The 20,701-nt window shown below is 37.7% G+C and overlaps 1 protein-coding gene across 6 annotated transcripts in view; it reads left to right on the forward strand.

Moving 5' to 3' along the window:
- LOC109101834 (dystrophin-related protein 2) overlaps positions 1-20,701 on the forward strand; it is a 110,017-nt gene that overhangs the window by 65,217 nt on the left and 24,099 nt on the right. For all 6 annotated transcript variants that reach the window (XM_042738259.1, XM_042738257.1, XM_042738260.1 and 3 more), the window contains 8 exons: positions 3,389-3,545; positions 6,822-6,942; positions 7,977-8,245; positions 10,784-10,930; positions 13,061-13,139; positions 14,378-14,438; positions 18,342-18,403; positions 18,879-18,953. In XM_042738259.1, coding sequence (XP_042594193.1) covers positions 3,389-3,545; positions 6,822-6,942; positions 7,977-8,245; positions 10,784-10,930; positions 13,061-13,139; positions 14,378-14,438; positions 18,342-18,403; positions 18,879-18,953 — 971 coding nt within the window. The remainder of the gene's footprint in view (positions 1-3,388; positions 3,546-6,821; positions 6,943-7,976; positions 8,246-10,783; positions 10,931-13,060; positions 13,140-14,377; positions 14,439-18,341; positions 18,404-18,878; positions 18,954-20,701) is intronic.

The following is a 20,701-nucleotide window of genomic DNA, read 5'->3' on the forward strand; positions in this document are numbered from 1 at the left end:
GAGTTCACATGATCAGTGTCACAAATTTATGTAGTTTAGACCCCAATGTATTCAATAGCACTTGCATTCATGGATAAATAAACTCTTGGCATTGCTAGCAATAATGGCCCTATTAACATTGTTCGTTGACTTTTTATACCAGTGCTTGATACACACTTACCTGTAACACACTTCAATTTACAGTACAAAGCTACAACAAGCACACACGTGCCTGTAATAGAGAATCAAAAGCAGTGTGTGCCGGTTATAGCTGAAGGCTAGCTGTGTGACAATAGGCCTTTTCAAGAACTCCTCCTTTCCGTTTCTAAGCAAGTTCAACCCATCACCGCTGAGTAGAAATGCTATATGAACTCATTAAGCTCACACAGACGGGAGCTTCATTTGATCTTTGATGTGAATAGAACAAAAATCTACAGCTTACTGTAGCTGTGACCCTTTGATAGCAGCAGCTGGGTGAGTAGCATTTTCCTCGGGTTCTATTCTTTTGTGTATGTGTGTGTGTGTGTGTGTGTGTGTGTGCGTATGTGTGCTACGTACCATTGGAGGAGGTTTGTGTGCTGGTTTGTGTTTGTGTCTGTATGATGAAGGAGCCTTTAGGCAACTATAGAACACACAGGCTCTCTAATGAAATGTCTGCAGCCTGGCTGCCTTTATTGAATCTAATAACACATCATTATAGAGAGTGCTGTGCCTACCCTCCTTCAGTACAATAGCGGTCCGAACAGGTGAAGCAGGTCTCCTATTTGGCTTCTCTTTTTTCATCGTACATCCTCTTGCTCTCTAATTATGTAGTATATAATAATTTCTTTTATTTCTACTGAGAACATAATTTCAAAGCACTGAAACTACATGTTTTGATGGCTTTGGTGGCATTGTTTTGCTGGAAAATATTCTTGAAACTAAATTGAAAATATCTTTGCATGAGTTTTCTATATCTTGCTGTGTTGTCCTAATGAGCACATGGTTGCCTGACAATTGGCCTCTATCTGCCAATGATTAAAAATAACAAGCACATTAGTGTTTGCATGTCCCGGTGGACACTGTCACTTCAATTATCACTAAGTGGAGGCTACATCTAACTAGCCCTGCTGAAAAAAGTCATCCCTCAAAACAATCTGTGTGATCCAGAGGTCAATTTGTGAGTAAATACACTGAGGCCAACAATCAGCAATCTGTCTTTTTGCTTTGTCATTTAACAGACGCTTTTATCCAAAGGGCTCCATATTACACGGACAGTCATGCTGGTGCAACCTGGGGTCTGTCTGAGCACAATGATGACAGCTCACAGATTTCAGGATTGTTGGAGTTTGTACCTGCAGCTTTTTGGGTACTGGTCCAAATCCTTAGGCTACACCATGCCCAAATCTTTGATTATTTCCTTTAGACCTCAGTAGCTATGGACCTTACAAGCTGCACATACGAGGCAATGATTCTCAACCTTTTTTACTCATTTTTTTTTTAATAAATCCCAGAAAAACAGATATCTCATATATATGAAAAATAAAAAACCACATATATTACACAACAACGTTTAAAAAAAAAGTTAATATGATGATTTTTTTTTTTTTTATCACAATATCATTATGCAGTCCTCTTAGAAATTTGTAGGTTCTTCTGGATGAGAACCATTCATACAAGTTCCATCCTAATTGCGGATAAAAAAAAAACAAAAAAAAAAAAAACACTGTATATATATATATAATCAAAATATATATATATCACAAAACCAATTTGCAAATTAAGCTGTTTCCATCCCACTTATTCACTAGAACAAAATCATCACTGTTGTGTAAATTTGTTTGTGCAGATTATTCAAATGAGAAAACATGACTTTTTTCATGTGGATCAAGGATAGTTTTATGCACATATCCTTTTACCATATGGCAAGATTCTTTAACACATTTTTATGTGTTATTCCAAAATTAGCATAAAAATATGCGAATGGAAACCCAGCTTATAACCTGTTTGGGAGAATGGCACAAAAGGAGCCCAATAAGACTCATGCAAAGCACACCTGGAGCCAAAAAAACATAATAGTGACCCAGGAAATATTGCTGAGATGAGCCAAAAATATAGCTTTTTATCTAGAATTCAAAGCTGTATGTGTGCTGCAAATCTAACACTGCCCACACCTCAAAAAAACACCATACCTACAGTGAAGCAGCATCATGCTGTGAGGCCGCTTTTTTATCAGCAGACGCTGAGCATCTTGTTAAAATGGAAGGTAGACAGAATGCAGCAAATACTGCGAGAAGGAAATGAATTCATGGTCTCAAACACAAAAAAACAATAGTGACACAAATAGGTGAATGTCCTACAGTTGTCTTGTAAAATCGCACAACCATCTTGCGACCAACCTGAATGGCCTGGAGCCAAATGGTATGTATTTCACCCTTGACTTAATGCGGCCCTCGCTGCATTAGCATTAGCTTTTCAATGCATTGGTTATTTATTTACAATGTCACGTGGCGATTCAGTAGTCATGCAAACAATGTATTTTTTTAAGATTTATTTTTTTCCCTAACAAAAAATGTCACGCCTAATCCCTTTGTCTTAGTTATTTCTTTTCTGAATTCCCTGGGCTTTGGCAGTGCTCTTGAGAGCCATATAATGGTCTAAAAATAATGCAAGTGTGAGTGTCTGCTGCATGCTGGGACACTGGGGGTTATTGCAACACAAGGTTCTTCTTTCTTAATCCTCTATGCAGCATCAGGTGGGATGCTGACAGGACTAGCCTGTCTCTAAAACAATTCCAGTCTATGTGGGCAGGTGGTTAAATGGCTGGCTTTATATTTTATTTATCGCCTTGTGAAAATGTGATTTCTGCAAACAGATAAGATTTCATCCCATGTGTAAAAGCAGGGCAATGGGTTGAGACGTGCTTTCCTGTTTCATTACATGCTGGGATGTCATGGAGATGTGTTATGCTCTTCGGTATGCATAACTCTTCTTTTGACGTGCCTAGGTAGGAGATGGAGGCAGGTTGAAGCTAAGTATAAGTGCATGTAGGTTAGTTAGCATGGTTCAGTTAACCCCTGCTGGAACCAACCAACCAAAACAATATTTTAATGTTATATATTATTTACTTATATTACTTTATAACTATAGTTTTTTAAATAAATATTTTAATACACATTATATGTTAAATTTGAATGTATTAACACTGTATATAGGAGTCCTGTGGAACATCGAAAACATATGCTGTACACCAGAGAATAACATTGCAAAACCCTCAAAAATAATAAAACAGAAATGGTCACAAGGTTTCGTAACAGTATGTCCTGAGACTCTAGATTTGGACGGTTTTCAGTGCTGTGATCTCAGTGCTGTCTACGTTTTGACCATGGGTCCGTGCCCTGTGGCGGGCTGTCGTTTGCTGTGTTGGCAGGGTACGGCTGGAGGCCTTTTCGGACAACAGCGGGAAGCTCCAGCTGTCCCTGCAGGAGATCATCGAATGGCTGACAGCTAAAGACGAGGAGCTGTCCGAGCAGCTGCCCATAGGTGGTGATGTGGGAGCGGTGCAGCACCAGCGGGAGTTCCACCAGGTTGGCTTAACACACATGCACACTTCCTCATGCTGTCTTTCCTCACATTAGCATATCTTTTCTCTTGCTGACTTTGCTCCTGAACACGGTTAATCTTGTCATCTATCAACATAACAGAATCAATTCAATATTTAAGACTGCAATATGGCAGCAGGAGTTCAGACAGAATGACATTAAAGATTCGAGCCCACCCACCTGTAAGCTAATAAAAAGCCTCTGAATTCATTATTAAGATGCAAAAGTAGACCTGAAAGAAACATGTTAATTGGAAATCTGAACCCCCCGTCTGTTCATAAACCACAAAGAGGCTTGCTAGATCACTGAAAATAGAACAAAGAGAATAGTGGCACCAACTGATCCATGCACAATAAATGGCTTAAGATGCACCTTTTATGTTTACACTTTTTTCTCTCCAATTTAGGGATAGTTCACCTAAAAAGACTTTTTCTCAAGTCGTTCTAATCTTGTATATCTTGTAAACTTGTAATCTTGTAAACATTCTTTCTGACACTGGAAGACATATGGGGAAATTTGGAAGACTACAATGCACAAATTAGTGGGTATGGTAGCTTCAAAGAATAGACACAAAAGCACTAGGAAAGAATTATAGATATTATAGTGATTTTTTTTTGTGTGCAAAATTTTGTAAAGAAACAAACTTTATAGAGATGGATGTTTCTACATTACAATTAAATTTAAATAATAATAATAATAATAATAATAAATAAATAAAAATCTGTTATTAATTACTCACCCTCATGTCGTTCCAAACCCATAAGACCTTTGTTTGGAACACATATTAAGATATTTTTGCTTTCTGACCTTGCCTAGGCAGCAATGCAGCTACCATGTTCAAAGCCCAGAAAGGTACTAAGGACATCATTAAAATAGTCTGTTTGAATTTTTTTTTTGGGTGAACTGTCCCGTTAAGAGTAATCATTTACCACAGGTGAAATATATCCATATTGCAGAAATGTACAGTTTTAAGATTATACAAATCATGTGGGTAGTTAACATTAAGTATTTATTAAAGCAGAAACAATGAACAAGTTAAAGCAATGATTCATTCACGGATCACACATCACACTTCTCTCACAAACTCACATGAACCTAGCAGAGCTGGGGTGGATATCAGATTTTTGTGTCATACGGGTTTGGAAAGACATAAGGGTGAGTAAATGATGACAGATTTATTTTAATTTTTAGGTGAACCATCCCATTAAATATTTACCACTCTCCTGTGCCTACACATTATGTTCTGCATTCAAACATGTTTTTCCCCAATACACAAACACAAACTCACTCTCCCAGGTAAACACACACCTTGTAATTGGCCCTGTACTACTGCAGGATACTGCTTCCATCTTAGCACCAATTTCCAGTGCTGTCAGCTGAATAAAGCAGGAAAAAGAGGGGTACTGAGAGAAAAGATTGAGCGAGAGAGTGAGAAAGTGAGAGAGATAGCAAGCTCTTTCTTTCTGTGACTGACACGTTGTGAAATCAGCCTCCAAATTAACAGACCTGTATCTCACTGTCCGTTTCTTGGCTGTCACTTATTTCTCCTTCATTGCTCACTTTTTGCTCCTTATGTAGTATGTAGATGTACATATGCACGTGCATGCATTCCTATCCTTGTACTATCATTTCATCTGTCACATACTGTTCTCTTTCCCTCCAGTTCACTGCTGCAATGTACGATGTTCGTGTTCCCAATGTGCCACATCGCCCTAAAACTTTTCCGACAAAGCAGAGAGCAAAATCCCATATGCTGCTCTGCGGAGAATTACAGCGTTTTAAGAAATTTAAATTATTGATCATAAGTGGATTTCTTCCTCTCTGTTTTAATATCATACTCTTTTTTTTTTCTTCCCCTGTGCTAATTTTTCTGAGGTTGTTGACAGATTTTAATAGATTGGGTTTGCTTTAAAAACTGTGTGTATACTAAAGCTTGCCCTAATACTAGTAAAGACTGAAATTGTAATCGTTTCCCTTGAGTCTTTGAACCTAAAGTATATACCATCATTACTTAAGAGTACTTAGTTGAAGAAACAACAGAGACATCACCAGACAGAAACAACCATTTCTTGAGGCTTTTCCTACAAATGTATAATTAATACATGAGTGATCTTAAGTCTTTATTTTTGTTCGCTCAGCCAACAGATCCAACAGAACAGCCAACAAAGGCGGACCTCTTGAGTATGAAGTTTAGCTGCTATTAAAGTTTCACAGTGAGTGGAATGAAAATATTTTCAGGCCTCGGTTATTTCAGGAAATAGCAAGGCATGGGCAAGAGGGTATGCTTTCCACGAAGACCCCTCAGGAGACCTCTTGATTCCAGGAGCCCGGCAGTACATTTCCGCTTTTGAATGTTTGATTTCAGTTTACACTTTTTTGGTTGATAATTCAATTTGCAAATGGGTGGGTAGAGGTTTCAAGGACATGGTACGTGTTACTAGAGTGACTCCAGATGCGGTTGCACAGCTATGTTTGTAATATCCATAATCGGCATAAGAATGTAACACTGAGTATTCCCTTTGGGTAATATGGGAGATAAAATAAATAGTAATCTCCTTATGCTATAAGAGGATTGAACTGTTGGATCATCCAAATAAAAGACTTTAAAAAGAGGGGGTAATAATTCTATGAGATTTAAAATGGCACGATGAATGAATGAAGCTGTCGCCTTAGTAACTATTAGGGATTAGTGAAAAAACTGTAGGTGGTGCCTAGAAGTAGGGAATTTACTCCATGATTGATATACATCATAGTTCAGGCTTGGTTAGAGCAGCATTTCTGTATATTGATTTCTGTTGGAAATCAATTTGGGTCTAACGGGTATTTAGAAGAGCCTTAAAGGGATTCTGATGTAATTTACTCAACCATGCCGTTCCAAACCTGTATGATTTTCTGACTTTTGTGGAATATGGAAGATGATATCTCATTGAAGTTTTGGACCCCATTGATTTCCATTGTATGGACAGAAACAGTTAATATCTTTTTGTAACGACAGAAGAAAGAAATTCATACAGGTTTGGAACAACATGAGGTATGAATGCCAGAAATGAAATTTTTATGGTAATCTGTCAATATCTAGCCAGGTAAAGCTGGAAAACTGGATTTAGTTCAGTAGATTGACACCCTTAGAGCTTGATGGATGTTGTGGGGCTCCAATACCGTGTCTGTGTGTCAGTGAGGCTGCTTTCATGTTTATGCATCTGCTGTGATGTTTGATCATGTCTGCATGACACACTCGTAAACATATGTTGTTGTGTGCAGGCTTTCATGGAAGATGTCAAATCCAGAGGGCCCTACATCTACTCGGTGTTGGAATCAGCTCAGACCTTCCTGGCACAACACCCATTCCAGGAGCCTGAGGAGACATTGCCTGATGGCAAAGGTTTGTTCCCTAGTTTTAAAACATTTAACTAATGGTCATGACATTGAGGTCCTGTGGCTCCAGAATAATTAGTCACATGATATTAAGGGCTAAGGTGATTGTATCAAAATCAAGGAGGTTTCCCTTCGTAACATTATGTGATTGCCACTAGCAATGTTTCTATTCAGATAAGTTTTTCATTAAAGCTTGATTCGTGGGGAAAAATAAGAATCCTGCTAAAACAATTTCCAAATAAGTGCTTGTGATTGGCAACAGATGCCTTATGCCTGGGCAAAAGCATGTCAGACAGTTCTAGAGGGTAATAGTATATTGCCAAAAAAACAAAACAAAAAATTCTTTAATGAATTTAGATTTGTTTTAATTAATACATTTTCATTTGTCTTTTTCAGGATCATTATTCAGTGAAAAATATACAATTTCTTAAAACAAAATGAAATAACTCAATAAGCAACACTACATTAGATATTAAGTTTTGTTGTCTTTGTTCATCTTGAATGTGTCTTTTCTTATTTTAAACTTTAAAAATCCTGTTTTTAGCTTATTTATACTTAAAACAGGTGAAAAAAATCGTAGGTCATTTCTTCACGCAGTAACACCTCACAAGTAAATTTATTTTAAAATATTTTAACTGGAAGATTAGACAAAATACTTTTTTTTGCAATATTCTTATGAAAAAACAGCATGTTTTTAAAAAGTTTATTTGCATCTTGGTGTTTCGCTTCACCTTTTTTAATGCAATATCCCAAAATTGCATAAAAATATGCGAATGGATACCTAGCCATCGACAGGCAGGTCTATTAAGTCCGTATTACAACCCACATTAACCCGGCACAGGTGCATAGAAATTACAATGCCTGATGAGAATTTGCCTCCTCACATGTAGGCCATAAACCCAATTCTGCATCCACATGTCATCATGAGTGTGTCTGTGTCATATGGAGCAATTAATAATGGAGAGATCAGGGCTGTTGTTTTCACTCTGTTAGCTCATAGCCTCTCTGTTCTCCCTATTCTTCCCCTCCTCTCCGTCATAGAAGTGTCTCCTCGTCGGCGAATGATGAATGTAAGTCGCTCCGTATGGAAGCAGGCCAACGTGGCCAGTGACCTGTGGGAGAAGTTGACGGCGCGCTGTGTAGACCGACACCGGCACATGGAGCGAACCCTGGAGAGGCTGCTGCAGATCCAGGCTGCCATGGAGGAGCTGGCTGTGGCTCTGGAGCAGGCGGAGGGAGTAAGGGACGCCTGGGAGCCTGTGGGAGACCTGTTTATTGATTCGCTGCAGGACCATATAGACGCTACCAAGGTAATACGCCTTCGGTGACCTGATCACAAGTGATTAATGCAGTCAAATGGCTGTTTACACTTTTGTGATTGGATTTGAAAGGGAATGGTGTCTGATTTGGTAACTACATACATCAGTTACTACTTCAGCGTGTTACTGCATGCACAAAGCATAACAGAGCCAAAAAATATGTCAGCTTCCAGATATATCTGAGTCTCCCTGCATATGTGATGGTTTGAGTAGAATTGTCAGGGTTATTTTAGTCATGCTTGCCATGATTCATATGATCTGTGTCACTGCGTGACAGGAGGTTCTGTAAAGTCACCTGCATGTATGTGTACCAATTATTTTATTTATTTATTTTTTATTTTTTTTTAAGCTGCACAAAACCGTCAAATTTCAACATAATATAGGCACAATGGTTGATTGATGTGAGTAGCCGGGCTTTCAGGATGGATCAGGGTGCATTAGAGTTTACACAACAGTATGTGACGTTAAATCATAGTGCACATACCAGTTGTATAGTTACAAACAGATATCATTGCAACAGTATTGTTGTTGTAACAACTATTGATTGAATTAGATCTATTTTGGTAGTAGTGATTAAAATTTTATAAAATACCCCAAAGTGCAGTATTACATCTTGCATTGGAAGGGATATTTAAGAAGTAAAACGTGATTTTGACTTTTGTATGGGTGGCTGCTGAGACCCTGCGATCCATACCCAATTTACTTTTAGATGTGCTGTTTAAATAGATAAGGATGAAGAGGTTCAGTGTGCATTTTTATTTTTATAAATGTATTTTTATGGCCAGATGTTGATGTATTATGTGAGGCATTCTGATGGACTTTAGATATTTTTTCATTTGTTAGTGGACCTCACAGCTTGCTCAGTTACTAATTCTAAGATTTTCAGCCAGATTGTAATGAGACTCTCCACAGGGCACAGTTCTTTAATGGCATAGAAGGTCTTTTACTTTTTCTCTCACTTCACTTCGCTGTAGGGTTTAAGCAAGTGATTTTTTTTTAGACTCAAAATTAGATTTACTGTGAATGTGTGATGTGTTTTGCTACTGATGTGAATGTGTTTGAATCAAATAGATTGTTGTTTTTATTTTATTTTATTTTTTTTGGAGGGGGGGGGGGGTGTATTTTTTCAATTTTGAAAGGTTTTTGTTCACTCTTTTTCATTACACTTTTATTTTTAAAATGTTATTTTATTTATTATTTTGTTTTTATGTTTTTATATTTCTGTATGCTGCTATCAGTTTTGCCCTTAAGATACTGCACTCAGTCATTTGACTATGATAAAACAGAGAGATTATTGTCACAACAATAAAAGGACTAAAAGATGAGGCATCTGAATATGTTATCCTGTAATCTACCATGCTATTCCGAAACGTATCTCCCTAATGTTTCCCCTCATAATCTACTAGCTATGATGTACAGATCCAGACTCCTACAGCTGTGCAGTAGGAGGTCTTTTTATTGACGATATGATCATGGTTGTTTCCGTGGAGATAAGCAGAGTTATTATAGATATGGAACAGTGTAGGTATCTATTTACAGTAATACCTTGTGCATCAGTGAGTCAGTTTCTATTCTGCCATCCGGATCTCAAAAGGCTTTCTTATGTGTGGAAATTATCTTTTTATTTATTAATGTAAACATGTTTTTGTGATGTAATGTACTTTTTTTGTGAATAGCACAGCACAGTACAGTACATGTGTAATTGTGTAATTAAATAATTAACAAGTTTTTCTGCCTAGAGCTGTACCCTGATGCAATATGTTGAGTTTTTAATTCAGGCTGAAGCCGGACTCCGTGAACTGACATAACCGTGTTACGCTCTGACAGGAGGTGGAGCATTTATCAATGTTTCCCCTGCTGTCAAAACCGGCAAGCACATGGCAGGTCTTGCAGACTTACAGTTTCTCATTCGTTTTCCTGGCTGCATGTCAAGTGTATGAACAGGCCATAAGATCAAGGCTCCTGCTGTCCTACTACTTCTACAGTTACCTCTTGCCCGGGGCCCCATGCATACAGTGGGGTTCTTTATATTTATTCCTGAAAAAAAAAAAAAAAATAAAAATTTTTAAATAATCATTTTTTTTTTTAACTCTTGCGACCAGTTTGCTGTCACACACATTGAGTCTTTTCACACTTACACATACACACATTTGGTGCAGTTTCACTCTCCGCCATCGACAGATTGGGTCTCTCTTGCACCCATGCCCAGTGTGGCACCTCAGTGTAAGTGTGTGGAAGGAAGTGAACAGCGGTGGTGGATGAAATGAAAATGGACAAGTGTAGGCTGTGAATAAATTAAAAAAATCTCTTTAAACATTAAAATATCCACCCTATCCTCAGCCTGTCAATATCAGGACTTTGTATTGCTTTAAATCAGAACAGACGTAGTTGTAACACTCAATAAATATAACATAACAATCCACAGTGCACCCAGAAATCAGATGGAAAGTCCATGTAAGTTATTCATGGCATGAAGTGAAAAGATTATGTGGTGTTGATCATCCGCCTCTTTTTTGCTTTCTGTTGTAGCTATTTAAAGAAGAGCTGACCCAGGTGAAGGAAGGAATGAAACACATAAATGACCTGGCCCACCAGCTGGCCATATCTGATGTGCACTTGTCCATGGAGAACGCCAGAGCTCTGGAGCACCTCAACAACAGATGGAAACTTCTGCAGGTAGTGAATTCGCACCATCCTTATCTCATCCTTACCTGCCCACCATTACTAATGGACCCCTTTGGAGATCATACAGTGCAGTGGTCACTATTGATGGCAATGGCTCCAGCCAGCTAAGTCAGTGCATATACACTATGAAAAATGGAGCTTAGGAGATGGAATATAATATGCCGGTCCTGCCTGGCTGAGAGCGGTGATGGCTCCATTATCATCGGTCACGGGGAGTGCCTTTTGTCTACATGCTCATGGGAAAACAAAGGCCTTTCCAAAGAGAAAAAAAGAGAAGATGTAAAATGAAATTGAGTGTTTTGATTGCATCTGGTTGTTTTATGTGTGAGATGAGCTTAAGAGAGCTAGAAAGAGATGCAGGAAGAATGAGAAGTACTCTTAAGAGTGTAAATCCAGCTATCGAAAAATGACTATGAAATGCATATCGGCAGCAGTTTGTGTGACCTAATGTGACAGAAGACAAACAGCACAAATGTGCATGATTATATCTCTTTGTCTTTGTAGTATGAATGTCATGAGAAATTCTCTGTTGGTGAATCCTTTAATGAGCAAATTTTTATACATGTTTGTTAGGGCTTTCAATGGAATCACAAATTAAAAATTAATGTATATTAAATAATATATTATATTTAATTAATAATATGATATGCTTATTAATTAATGACATGCAAATAACTGTATATTTGCTGATATAAGACCCAAATGAAAGCATTCAAGGACTTTTTAAGATTTAAGGTCTTCAGTGTCACATGATCCTTAAGAAATCATACTAATATGTCGATTTGTTACTCAAAAAACATTTTTTTCAGGATTCTTTGATGAATATGAAGTTCAGAAGAACAAAATTTATTTGAAAAATTAAATCTTTGACATTGTAAAGGTTTTTAATGTAACTCTTAATAATTTTTTTTGTATCTTTACTGAATAGAAGTGTCTTAAAAAAATCTTACCAACCCCAAACATTTGTGACCCTGGTAAACAAAACCAGTCATAAGTAGCGCAGGTACTGTATATTTGTAGCAATAGCCAACAATACATTGTATGGGTCAAAAATTTGATTTTTCTTTCATGCCAAAAATCATTAAGTAAAGATCATGTTCCATGAGGATATTTTGATATCAAAACTTAATTTTGGATGAGTAATATGCATTGCTAAGGACTTCATTTGGACAACTTTAAAGGCGATTTTCTCAGTATTTATTTTTTATTTTTTTTGTACCCTCAGATTCTAGATTTTCTAATAGTTCTATCTCAGCCAAATATTGTCTGTTCCTAACAAACGATACATCAATGGAAAGCTTATTTATTCAGCTTCCATGTATAAATCCTGAATCAATTTCAAAAGATTGACCCTTATGACTGGTTTTATGGTCCAGGGTCACATTTGCACTGTGTTGTATTTTTAATAGTTAAATGTGCTAAATGAACATGTTAAATTGACACAACTGATGTTTATCTAACAAGACAATTAGTGGCTCAATAGCTACACTGATTAACAGAGATGTCTGCTTATACACAGGGCAGTATTATCTTTCAGTTATGCCACAGCAGTGTTGGTTGTCCTTGAAAAGCCTCACAGAAACAGAGAGAATTCAGAGAGGAGGAGAGTGAGGGGAAGAAAATACTTCATGCTTGAGTGGATTTGTTGGCCTTTGTATATGTCACTGTTTTGACGTCTTCTGAATGATTTACATTGTAAATAACTCAGTATTAGGTAGTCTACCATCCCCAGAGATGGCTGGCTGGTGGCGACAAAGACAGACGAGGATTACTCTCAACAAACTTCTTGTGCAACACCCTCACCACTTTCCTCATTACCACATACAGACTTTTCTACGCATTTATCTCAGTCACTGCTCATCAGTCTGTATTCTCGTATGTATTCTTCAAAAACCAAATGGTGACAGCAGACTGCTACACTGGTCCATTTGTAACAAAACCTAAAGAAACCCAGAAATGGAAATAGTCACTTACTGTACTCACCGACATGGTGTTACAAACCCATATGACATTCAGTTTTTTGGGTGAACTACTCCATTACATCATCAGAGAACTTTGATTTAGTGTGTACAGTAAAGTAATCCATTCTTGAGGCTGACCGTTTCTCTTTCTCCACTCAAGGGGTCTATTGAAGAACGTCTGAAACAGTTGCAAGATGCCCACAGAGATTTTGGCCCTGGATCACAGCACTTTCTTTCCAGTAAGTGTGGTAACTCATTTGAAGCCGTAGAGTCTTCTGTTGGAGTGTGAGAGGGGTTGGCAGGACTGTGTTTAAGTGGGCAGAGTGGGCAGTGACTTTATTCATTCTCACTGTCACTCACTGCCCGGTCTAACATTGCAGGACAAAGACAGTGCCTGCTCCACACTTAGCCTCATTCTGGCTCTCTAAATCACTACAAGTCAGTACTACATTTCTACGTTAAACGAGGAGACAGGGAATGGCAATTTTAAGTGGACTTAGTCTTATCGTGGACCATTTGGACACCGTCTGGGCAAAGATTTGACCCTTAGTTATGAACGAGGCTCGCTTTAATACTCACAACTGAATTTTAAAGCTGCATTCAGTCCTTTTTTGCTTATTAAAACAGGTAATATTTACACATACATATGGTACATACATACATACATGAAAAGCACTATCGAGAAATATAACTCAAAAGAGATGTAAAATCCTGACATATGCTTTAACCAAAAAGTTTAACCAGATAAAAGTTAGCAAAAACAAAAACTGAGTGCATAGTTTAAGAGTTAGATTATTTATCTTATTAGCCTTTAGCTCAGCCCCTTATCTGAATATGAGGCTCAGAGGATTATTTGTTGTTTTAGCAAGATTAAATCTTGCTCGACTGTATTACTGGTTTATTTTGTGGCACTTCGTTTTGTGATTTCACTGGAACAGAGAGTGAGTTAGGATAGAGAAATAAAAAAGTATAGTGTACTTACAGTAGTTATGTGCGTTATATGCAGAGGTGGTGCCCTGTTCTCTCGCTTAACCCTTTGGTCTGCCACTGACTAGAGGGATGGGTAATACTCAATGTAATTTTACATAAACCAAATATTTTAAAAATGCTGACACCTAATTCATTTCAGATTGTAAAAGCAGCTGAGAAGGAAGACAGGAGTGCTGAAGCCCTCTAAATAGAGTCCAGAATGACCTCAGTGACCATATAGTTCTCAGTTTTCACCATTTGTATCTTATAGCAGAGAAACATTTGACCTTAGGGGTTCCATATAAATAGGTTTGCAAAGCTTCACTCACAGAAAAGCTTTCTACCATTTTGAACACTTTTGAGGTGCTGTTGTTTAATAGCCTCTCCATGTGGAAGCCGTATGCTTGAAGGACCTTGAGCAGTGCCGTTTGAGATTTTCAGAATAGCTTTTCATGCTCGACATGTCTGTCTGATTGATATTGCCCTCGTTCTTTCTCTGTCACTCCAGGCTCTGTCCAGATTCCTTGGGAACGTGCCATATCCCCCAACAAAGTGCCATACTACATCAAGTAAGTCCAGCCGTAAAGCATCAACAGTCTTTGAGTGTCAGAAATGAGAGAGACAGTGTAAAACTGTGGGATGAGCATGTCAGATTATCAGGTATAGAGAGCAAACTCAATTACTGATCCCTGGTGCAGAAGATTATTGCACTGTGATCTAAAAAGAAAACAACATTTCAACTGTGGCAGTCCTTTTGTCACGCGGCCCTGTGCGTTTTTAGCCAGTTGAGTTTATTGATGTCACAACAGAGTCTGTGTTGTGTGGGGATTGCAGAAAGGTTATTGAAATAAAGCAGTAATAAAATATAAATATTAGATACTTAAATTAGGAATGTTGCCTTGTCAACCAACTGCAATAAACAGCAATAAGTTTAAGTATGAAAATTACTGCTTTCAAAATTAAATATAAATATAAATAAATATAAATATATAAAAATAATAGAAAGATTAATATATTAATAATAGTATTATTTATAAAATATTATAGTATTTGTTAATGTTTTGAATGCCGTGAAGTGCCATGTCATTAATCTCTGAAGTCGCAGGAAATGATGTCAGGACAGTGCTCATTGGTTGATGGAATTATATGAACACATGCCAAACCCAGATGTCATGGGAAGCATTTTATGTTACTGATAAACCCAAATGTTAAGAAAAGACACCACTGGTGGTCAATGTGAACAAGCCAAAGGATCAAAATTATGCAACTGATTGGTTACATATCATTGGCCAATCAAAGTAAAGGGAATGCTGAGTGAGTGAATACATAGAAAACTTCCCTTTTCAGAGCCCCTCACTTATTTGTTTGTTCCTATGATTTATTCCTCTGTTTTTTTTTTCATGGCTGCTGGTGCTATAGAAGAAGACACGAGTACATGTTTGCAGTAAATATGCAGCACACATGTATCGGCTTTGTGGAGATGTTCTTATACTACATGCCTATTTGTCAGATTTGAATTCAAGCTGTGTTTAGCCATGAGCTTTTATTTGAATGTTATCAAGGCAGCCCTTGTGGATATTAGCACTCAATGGCTCTGAGAATCTTTGTTCAAGATTACTGTGATTGTGAGTACTCTCTGTCTCTCTCACTATACTGTGGAAGGTTTCAGATTTACGGGATGGCATATTGGTGCCTATATATTTTAAAACGTATAGCCATATATTAGATCAAGTGATGTAATGTTAATATACCTATCTACTTGAACTATCTAAATCTTCTTGAATTATCAAAAGGTTTTTACTGTAACATGCACTGATAAGCACTTTATTAATGCAGGTGTTAAAAAAACAAACAATGAATTGGAGTTCATCATAAGAGGCTTTTGAATAAGACATGGACAATACTCATACTGTATACAGACAGTGCACATGGTCATACACACAAAGACAAGCCATAGGAAAGAAAAATCAAAAGTGAGATCTCTTTAACATCTCAAATATTTCTCCAGGACAGAAATGAGGTTACTTTTAGATCGAATGGAGATTTTTGCTTGAGTCTCCTGCTTCTCAAACTTGTCTCCTGAGACAAACACTCTCAAAATGGTCTGCTTTAAAGCCTTAAAAGAGATCTCAACAACATCACACACTGTGCTCAGATATTTCTCCTAGTCTAAAGACTCTGGTGGTCTCACATTTGTCTCCTTTAAAGTTTTAGAAGAGATCTCAACAGCATCACACACTGTGCTCAGATTTTTCTCCTTAGCTAGAGACTCTGGTGGTCTCACATTGGTCTCCTTTAAAGTTTTAGAAGAGATCTCAACAACATCACACACTGTGCCTAGATTTTTCTATTTAGCTAATTAATCTGGGGGTCTCATATTTGTCTCCTGTAATGCTTTAGAAGAGATCTCAACAACTTTACAAATTGTGCATCAAGTCTAGTACTTGAAAGGCACTAAATAAAGGGGGAAAAATTCATAAATTCAGAGTTAAAGGCTATATTGAGAGAAAAATATGCAGTAATAAGGATAGTGTTACTTTTAATAGGGCAATGTTTATGTACTTAGGCACATAATTTGTACTGGATGCCTTAATCAAAACTGATTTACAGAATATAACCCTAGAGCTTTCTTTGCTGAAAGGCACATTAATGGCTTATGACTCAGTCTTGATTATTAATTGGCAAATTTGATTATTAATACATGGAAGAAATGTTTGAGCTCATATTGAGGCATTTGACTTGGTGCACACTTTGTAAAGTTATTGAGATCACTTCTGAAATTTAGAGGAGACAAATGTGAAAGATCCAGTCTTTAGCTAAGGAGAAAAATCTGAGCACAGTGTGTGATGTTGTTGGGATCTCTTCTAAACTTTTAAGGAAACATATGTGAGAGATCCAGAGTCTCTAGCTAAGCAGAAATATCTGAGCACAGTGTGTACTTTACTGCTCCTTTTCAATTCTCACCTGTCCAATTGTTTCCTGTCTCTACTCCTAATGTCCTGACCATTAAAGGTGAAATATCCCATTACAATAAAAAAGCAACCTCTGAGCAGTAAAACATTTTTATAATGCAGTCTTGCAAGAGATTACAACAAGACAATAAAGAGATCTCCCATGTTTCTCACACGTTTCTCTCTCATTGTCATTTTGCATTCCTTTCTTTCAGAACTTTCTCAGTTGTGTCAACTTTTATTTCTCCTAAGGATTTTTAGGAGAAACATCTGAGACACTGTTGTGACTAAAATGAGAAATACTTGAGAATCACAACTGAGTCTCTTGAGGTTAGAAAGAGCAACAACTGAGCATTAAAATATTCCTGTAATGGAGTCTTGATAGAGATTGAAGCAAGACAATAAAGAGATATTCTCTTTTTCTTCCACCACATTCTCAGTTTTGACTCTTTTTTTTCTCAAATAATTCTCATGTCTCATTTGTGTCTACTTTTAGGAGAAAACATCTGAAATGCTTTTGAAACTAAAATGAGAGATATATGAGAATCTCATCTAAGTCTTCTGAGCTTAGGAAAAGCAACCACTGAGCAATAATTTTTTTCCTATGGGAATACAGCATCAGGGTAACCTACCCGACCTCACAGGAAAACTATTTTACGAGGTGCCGAATTTGTATGAATTCGTACAATGTGAATCTAACCGATAACATGCTTTTTAGAAAAAATAATAAGCATGAAGGTCAACCCCTAATGCCACCTCTAAACATAAACAGTCACTGAGAGGTAAGCAGATGTATGTACAAATGAACAATGTACAAATTCATATGAATTAGCCACCCATTCGCTAAAATGTGTCACAGATCACCCTAATGTACTTTACTGATAACAAAAATTATTTTTATAAAATATAATCATATGTGATGTGTCACGCAAGGACTTTTGGGAACTTACTGTTTTTCACTGTAAATTATACAGTAATTTGTAGTTTTTTACTTGCAAAATCATAAATTTGACTATATTTTACAGTAAAATGACATATAATGTGATGTTTAACCAACAGCTCTTCACTGTATATGGTCAGGTCACAAGGTAACCAGGTGCCAGATTTTACTGCTTTACAGACCCTATGGTTTTGTAGACATCATTTATGCACCTTTCACTCCTCCAAATATAAAAGGAGTTTTCATTCTGTCACAAAAGGTGAAAAGCCGTTCCTGTGTGCGTCATAACCATTTGACAAATCTGAATATGCAGAAAGCTGCAGCAGAGGGGAAATTTTTCAGTCCGTAATGACTAAAATTTGCATTTTTGTTGCATAGAAGAAACAAAGTCATATGGGTTTGGAGTGCCATGAGGGTAATAAATAATGAAAGAATGAGTAAACAATGACAGAATTTAATTTTTGGTTGAACTAGTCCTTTAATGTTTCTCTCACGTATGTTCTCCTTCCTCGCTCTATGTTTTTCTATTTTTGGCTTTGCTACTCTGCTTTTACTCAGCTCTTTTCTCTCCCCTTTTATAGCCATCAGGCTCAGACAACCTGCTGGGACCATCCAAAGATGACTGAATTATACCAAGCTCTGGGTGAGGCAATTAAACACACTTAAACTCTGCTCTTATATCTTCTATGTATCTACTTCTCACTGGGGAACCATAGTGTGGTTCCCCGCATGCAAGCTCAAATACACCAACTAGAAGACGGTCTCACACTGAGCTCGGTTTCTTAACCTGGACCTCTCATTATAACCTAATATTTCATCACACCCCAGAGATGTCAACAGCTCTCTCGTTAACCCAGGGGCAGCTGGGCCAACCTTATGATTGCTTTGCCAACTTCTAATTAATAATGATTAAAGGGCATTTACTGTGTGTTAATCCGATGCGATGTGACGCGGGTTGTCTAAACATAAACCGCTCAACCCCACCGAAGTGACACATTGCTTCCTGTCTCTCTGTTTGCCTGTGTCAGAGCTCAGCTATTCTTTTGCTGCTTTTTTCTCTCCTCATGAATGATATTCTCTCTTTTTCCTCTCCCATCTCCCCTGCTGCTCTCTCACAGCGGACCTGAACAATATCAAGTTCTCTGCATACCGGACGGCCATGAAGCTGAGGCATGTGCAGAAGGCTCTAAGATGTATGTAAAAAGAAGCACCCTTTGCATCTACTGCTCTTTGAGCGCAAGTCATTGATTATTTGCGAATTTTGCGTACAGAGCTGGCCCTGCTGTGCGCCTCTGATCCGTCTTTTTCATTAAAGCCCAGTAATTTTTATGCAGCTTAATTAAGCCTAATAATTGGTGTGATTGTACTTCTTCGGGGGAGGTAATTAAGAAGTCTGCATGAGGAATTAACCACTGTTCCCCCTGCGACACGCTTTGCGGGTTGATGTTTATCTGCCACTGTCCAGACCGGAGCTGTCTCTTATTGGCAGTTTCCTTCTTTTCTTCAGCCTCTCCACTGTGCACATAATTTAAATATAAATGTGTCCATGTAGGTTTTTTTTTTTAGGAGCCCTTCAAAAAATAATATGGCACTGAAAAAAAAATCTGCTATAATACAATGAAAGATTTATGATTCATGTGTTGCTTGCAAAAGATTTTATTTCCTTAGAATACACATCTACCCCTGAATGTCCATCAACAGTAGAAAATGCTTTTTTGCAGGAAACGGATGTAGTTATATTACATCTAACTAGTCAAACTTTGGCTCCTTTTTTCAAGTTTTGAACCCAATGGGTCATTCTATAAAACTGGTGCCTTTCCCCTTTTGAGAAGCTGATTTATGCAAATAATCAAGGGAAAAAATCTTTTTCAGCTGTTACTAAAATCTGTTGTACAATTTCAAGCTAAACACACACATATACACACACACATATAACACCTAGCTATGTCTTCAGAACATTAACAAGTTGATGGTTTTACAGTTTAATTTGACGTTGCAAACTTTTTACTCAAGTTTGTGAAACTAGGTGCTTGTTTTCTACAAATATTGTTCAATGTAACAGGTTTAAGAATGTCCTCAATTGACAAACATGTTAAAACTAATTATAAAGTAGAGTGAATTTCAAAGCATTTTTTTCGAACCCCCAACTGCTCCCCGGGCGCTGCAGCATAAATGGCTGCCCACTGCGTGTGTGTGTGTTCACTTTGGATGGGTTAAATGCATATCATTAATAAACAGTATTGTTCACCACACACCTCTTTATTTCACAAAGCTTTCACTTCACACTGTGAAGTTGGCAGCCGTTTATGCTGTGGCACCCAGGGAGCAGCTGGGGGTTCGGTGCCTTGCTCAAGGGCACCTCAGTCATGGTATTGCCAGCCCGAGATTCGAACCCACAACCTTAGGGTTAGAAGTCAAACGCACTAACCATTAGGCCACGACTTCCTTGTAGAATCATCCTCATGGAGAAAACATGTTCAGGGCCACATAAGCAAGTTGAATCCACTACTGAGCATGGCATGTTACTGCTTAGGACAAGTAACTGATGCAGCTCTCTCTCTCTCACACACACACACACACACACACACACACACACACACACACACACACACACACACACACACACACACACACACACACACACACACAAACAAATACACACATACTCCTGGTTTGCTAGTACCTGTCACTAGCCGAATTAATAACCAGGCTTTTTTGTGAGCCAGGCTCTGATGATTGAGGATGGCTATATAAAATGAGCATCTACAAAGGCCTGTTAGAGTCTATAGCTGCCCACCTAACCCTGAAAGCACCATTGGCCGTGCTTCTTCCATATTTCAGCTCATTATCCAATTAGGATGACATCAGCGTACAGCCTTAACCCTGTACTCTCACTGCCGCACTAGAGATTGCCAGAGGAAATTATGTTATAGCAGTTAAA

Source organism: Cyprinus carpio, chromosome B14, assembly GCF_018340385.1.
Source record: "Cyprinus carpio isolate SPL01 chromosome B14, ASM1834038v1, whole genome shotgun sequence".
Taxonomy (NCBI): Eukaryota; Metazoa; Chordata; class Actinopteri; order Cypriniformes; family Cyprinidae; genus Cyprinus; species Cyprinus carpio.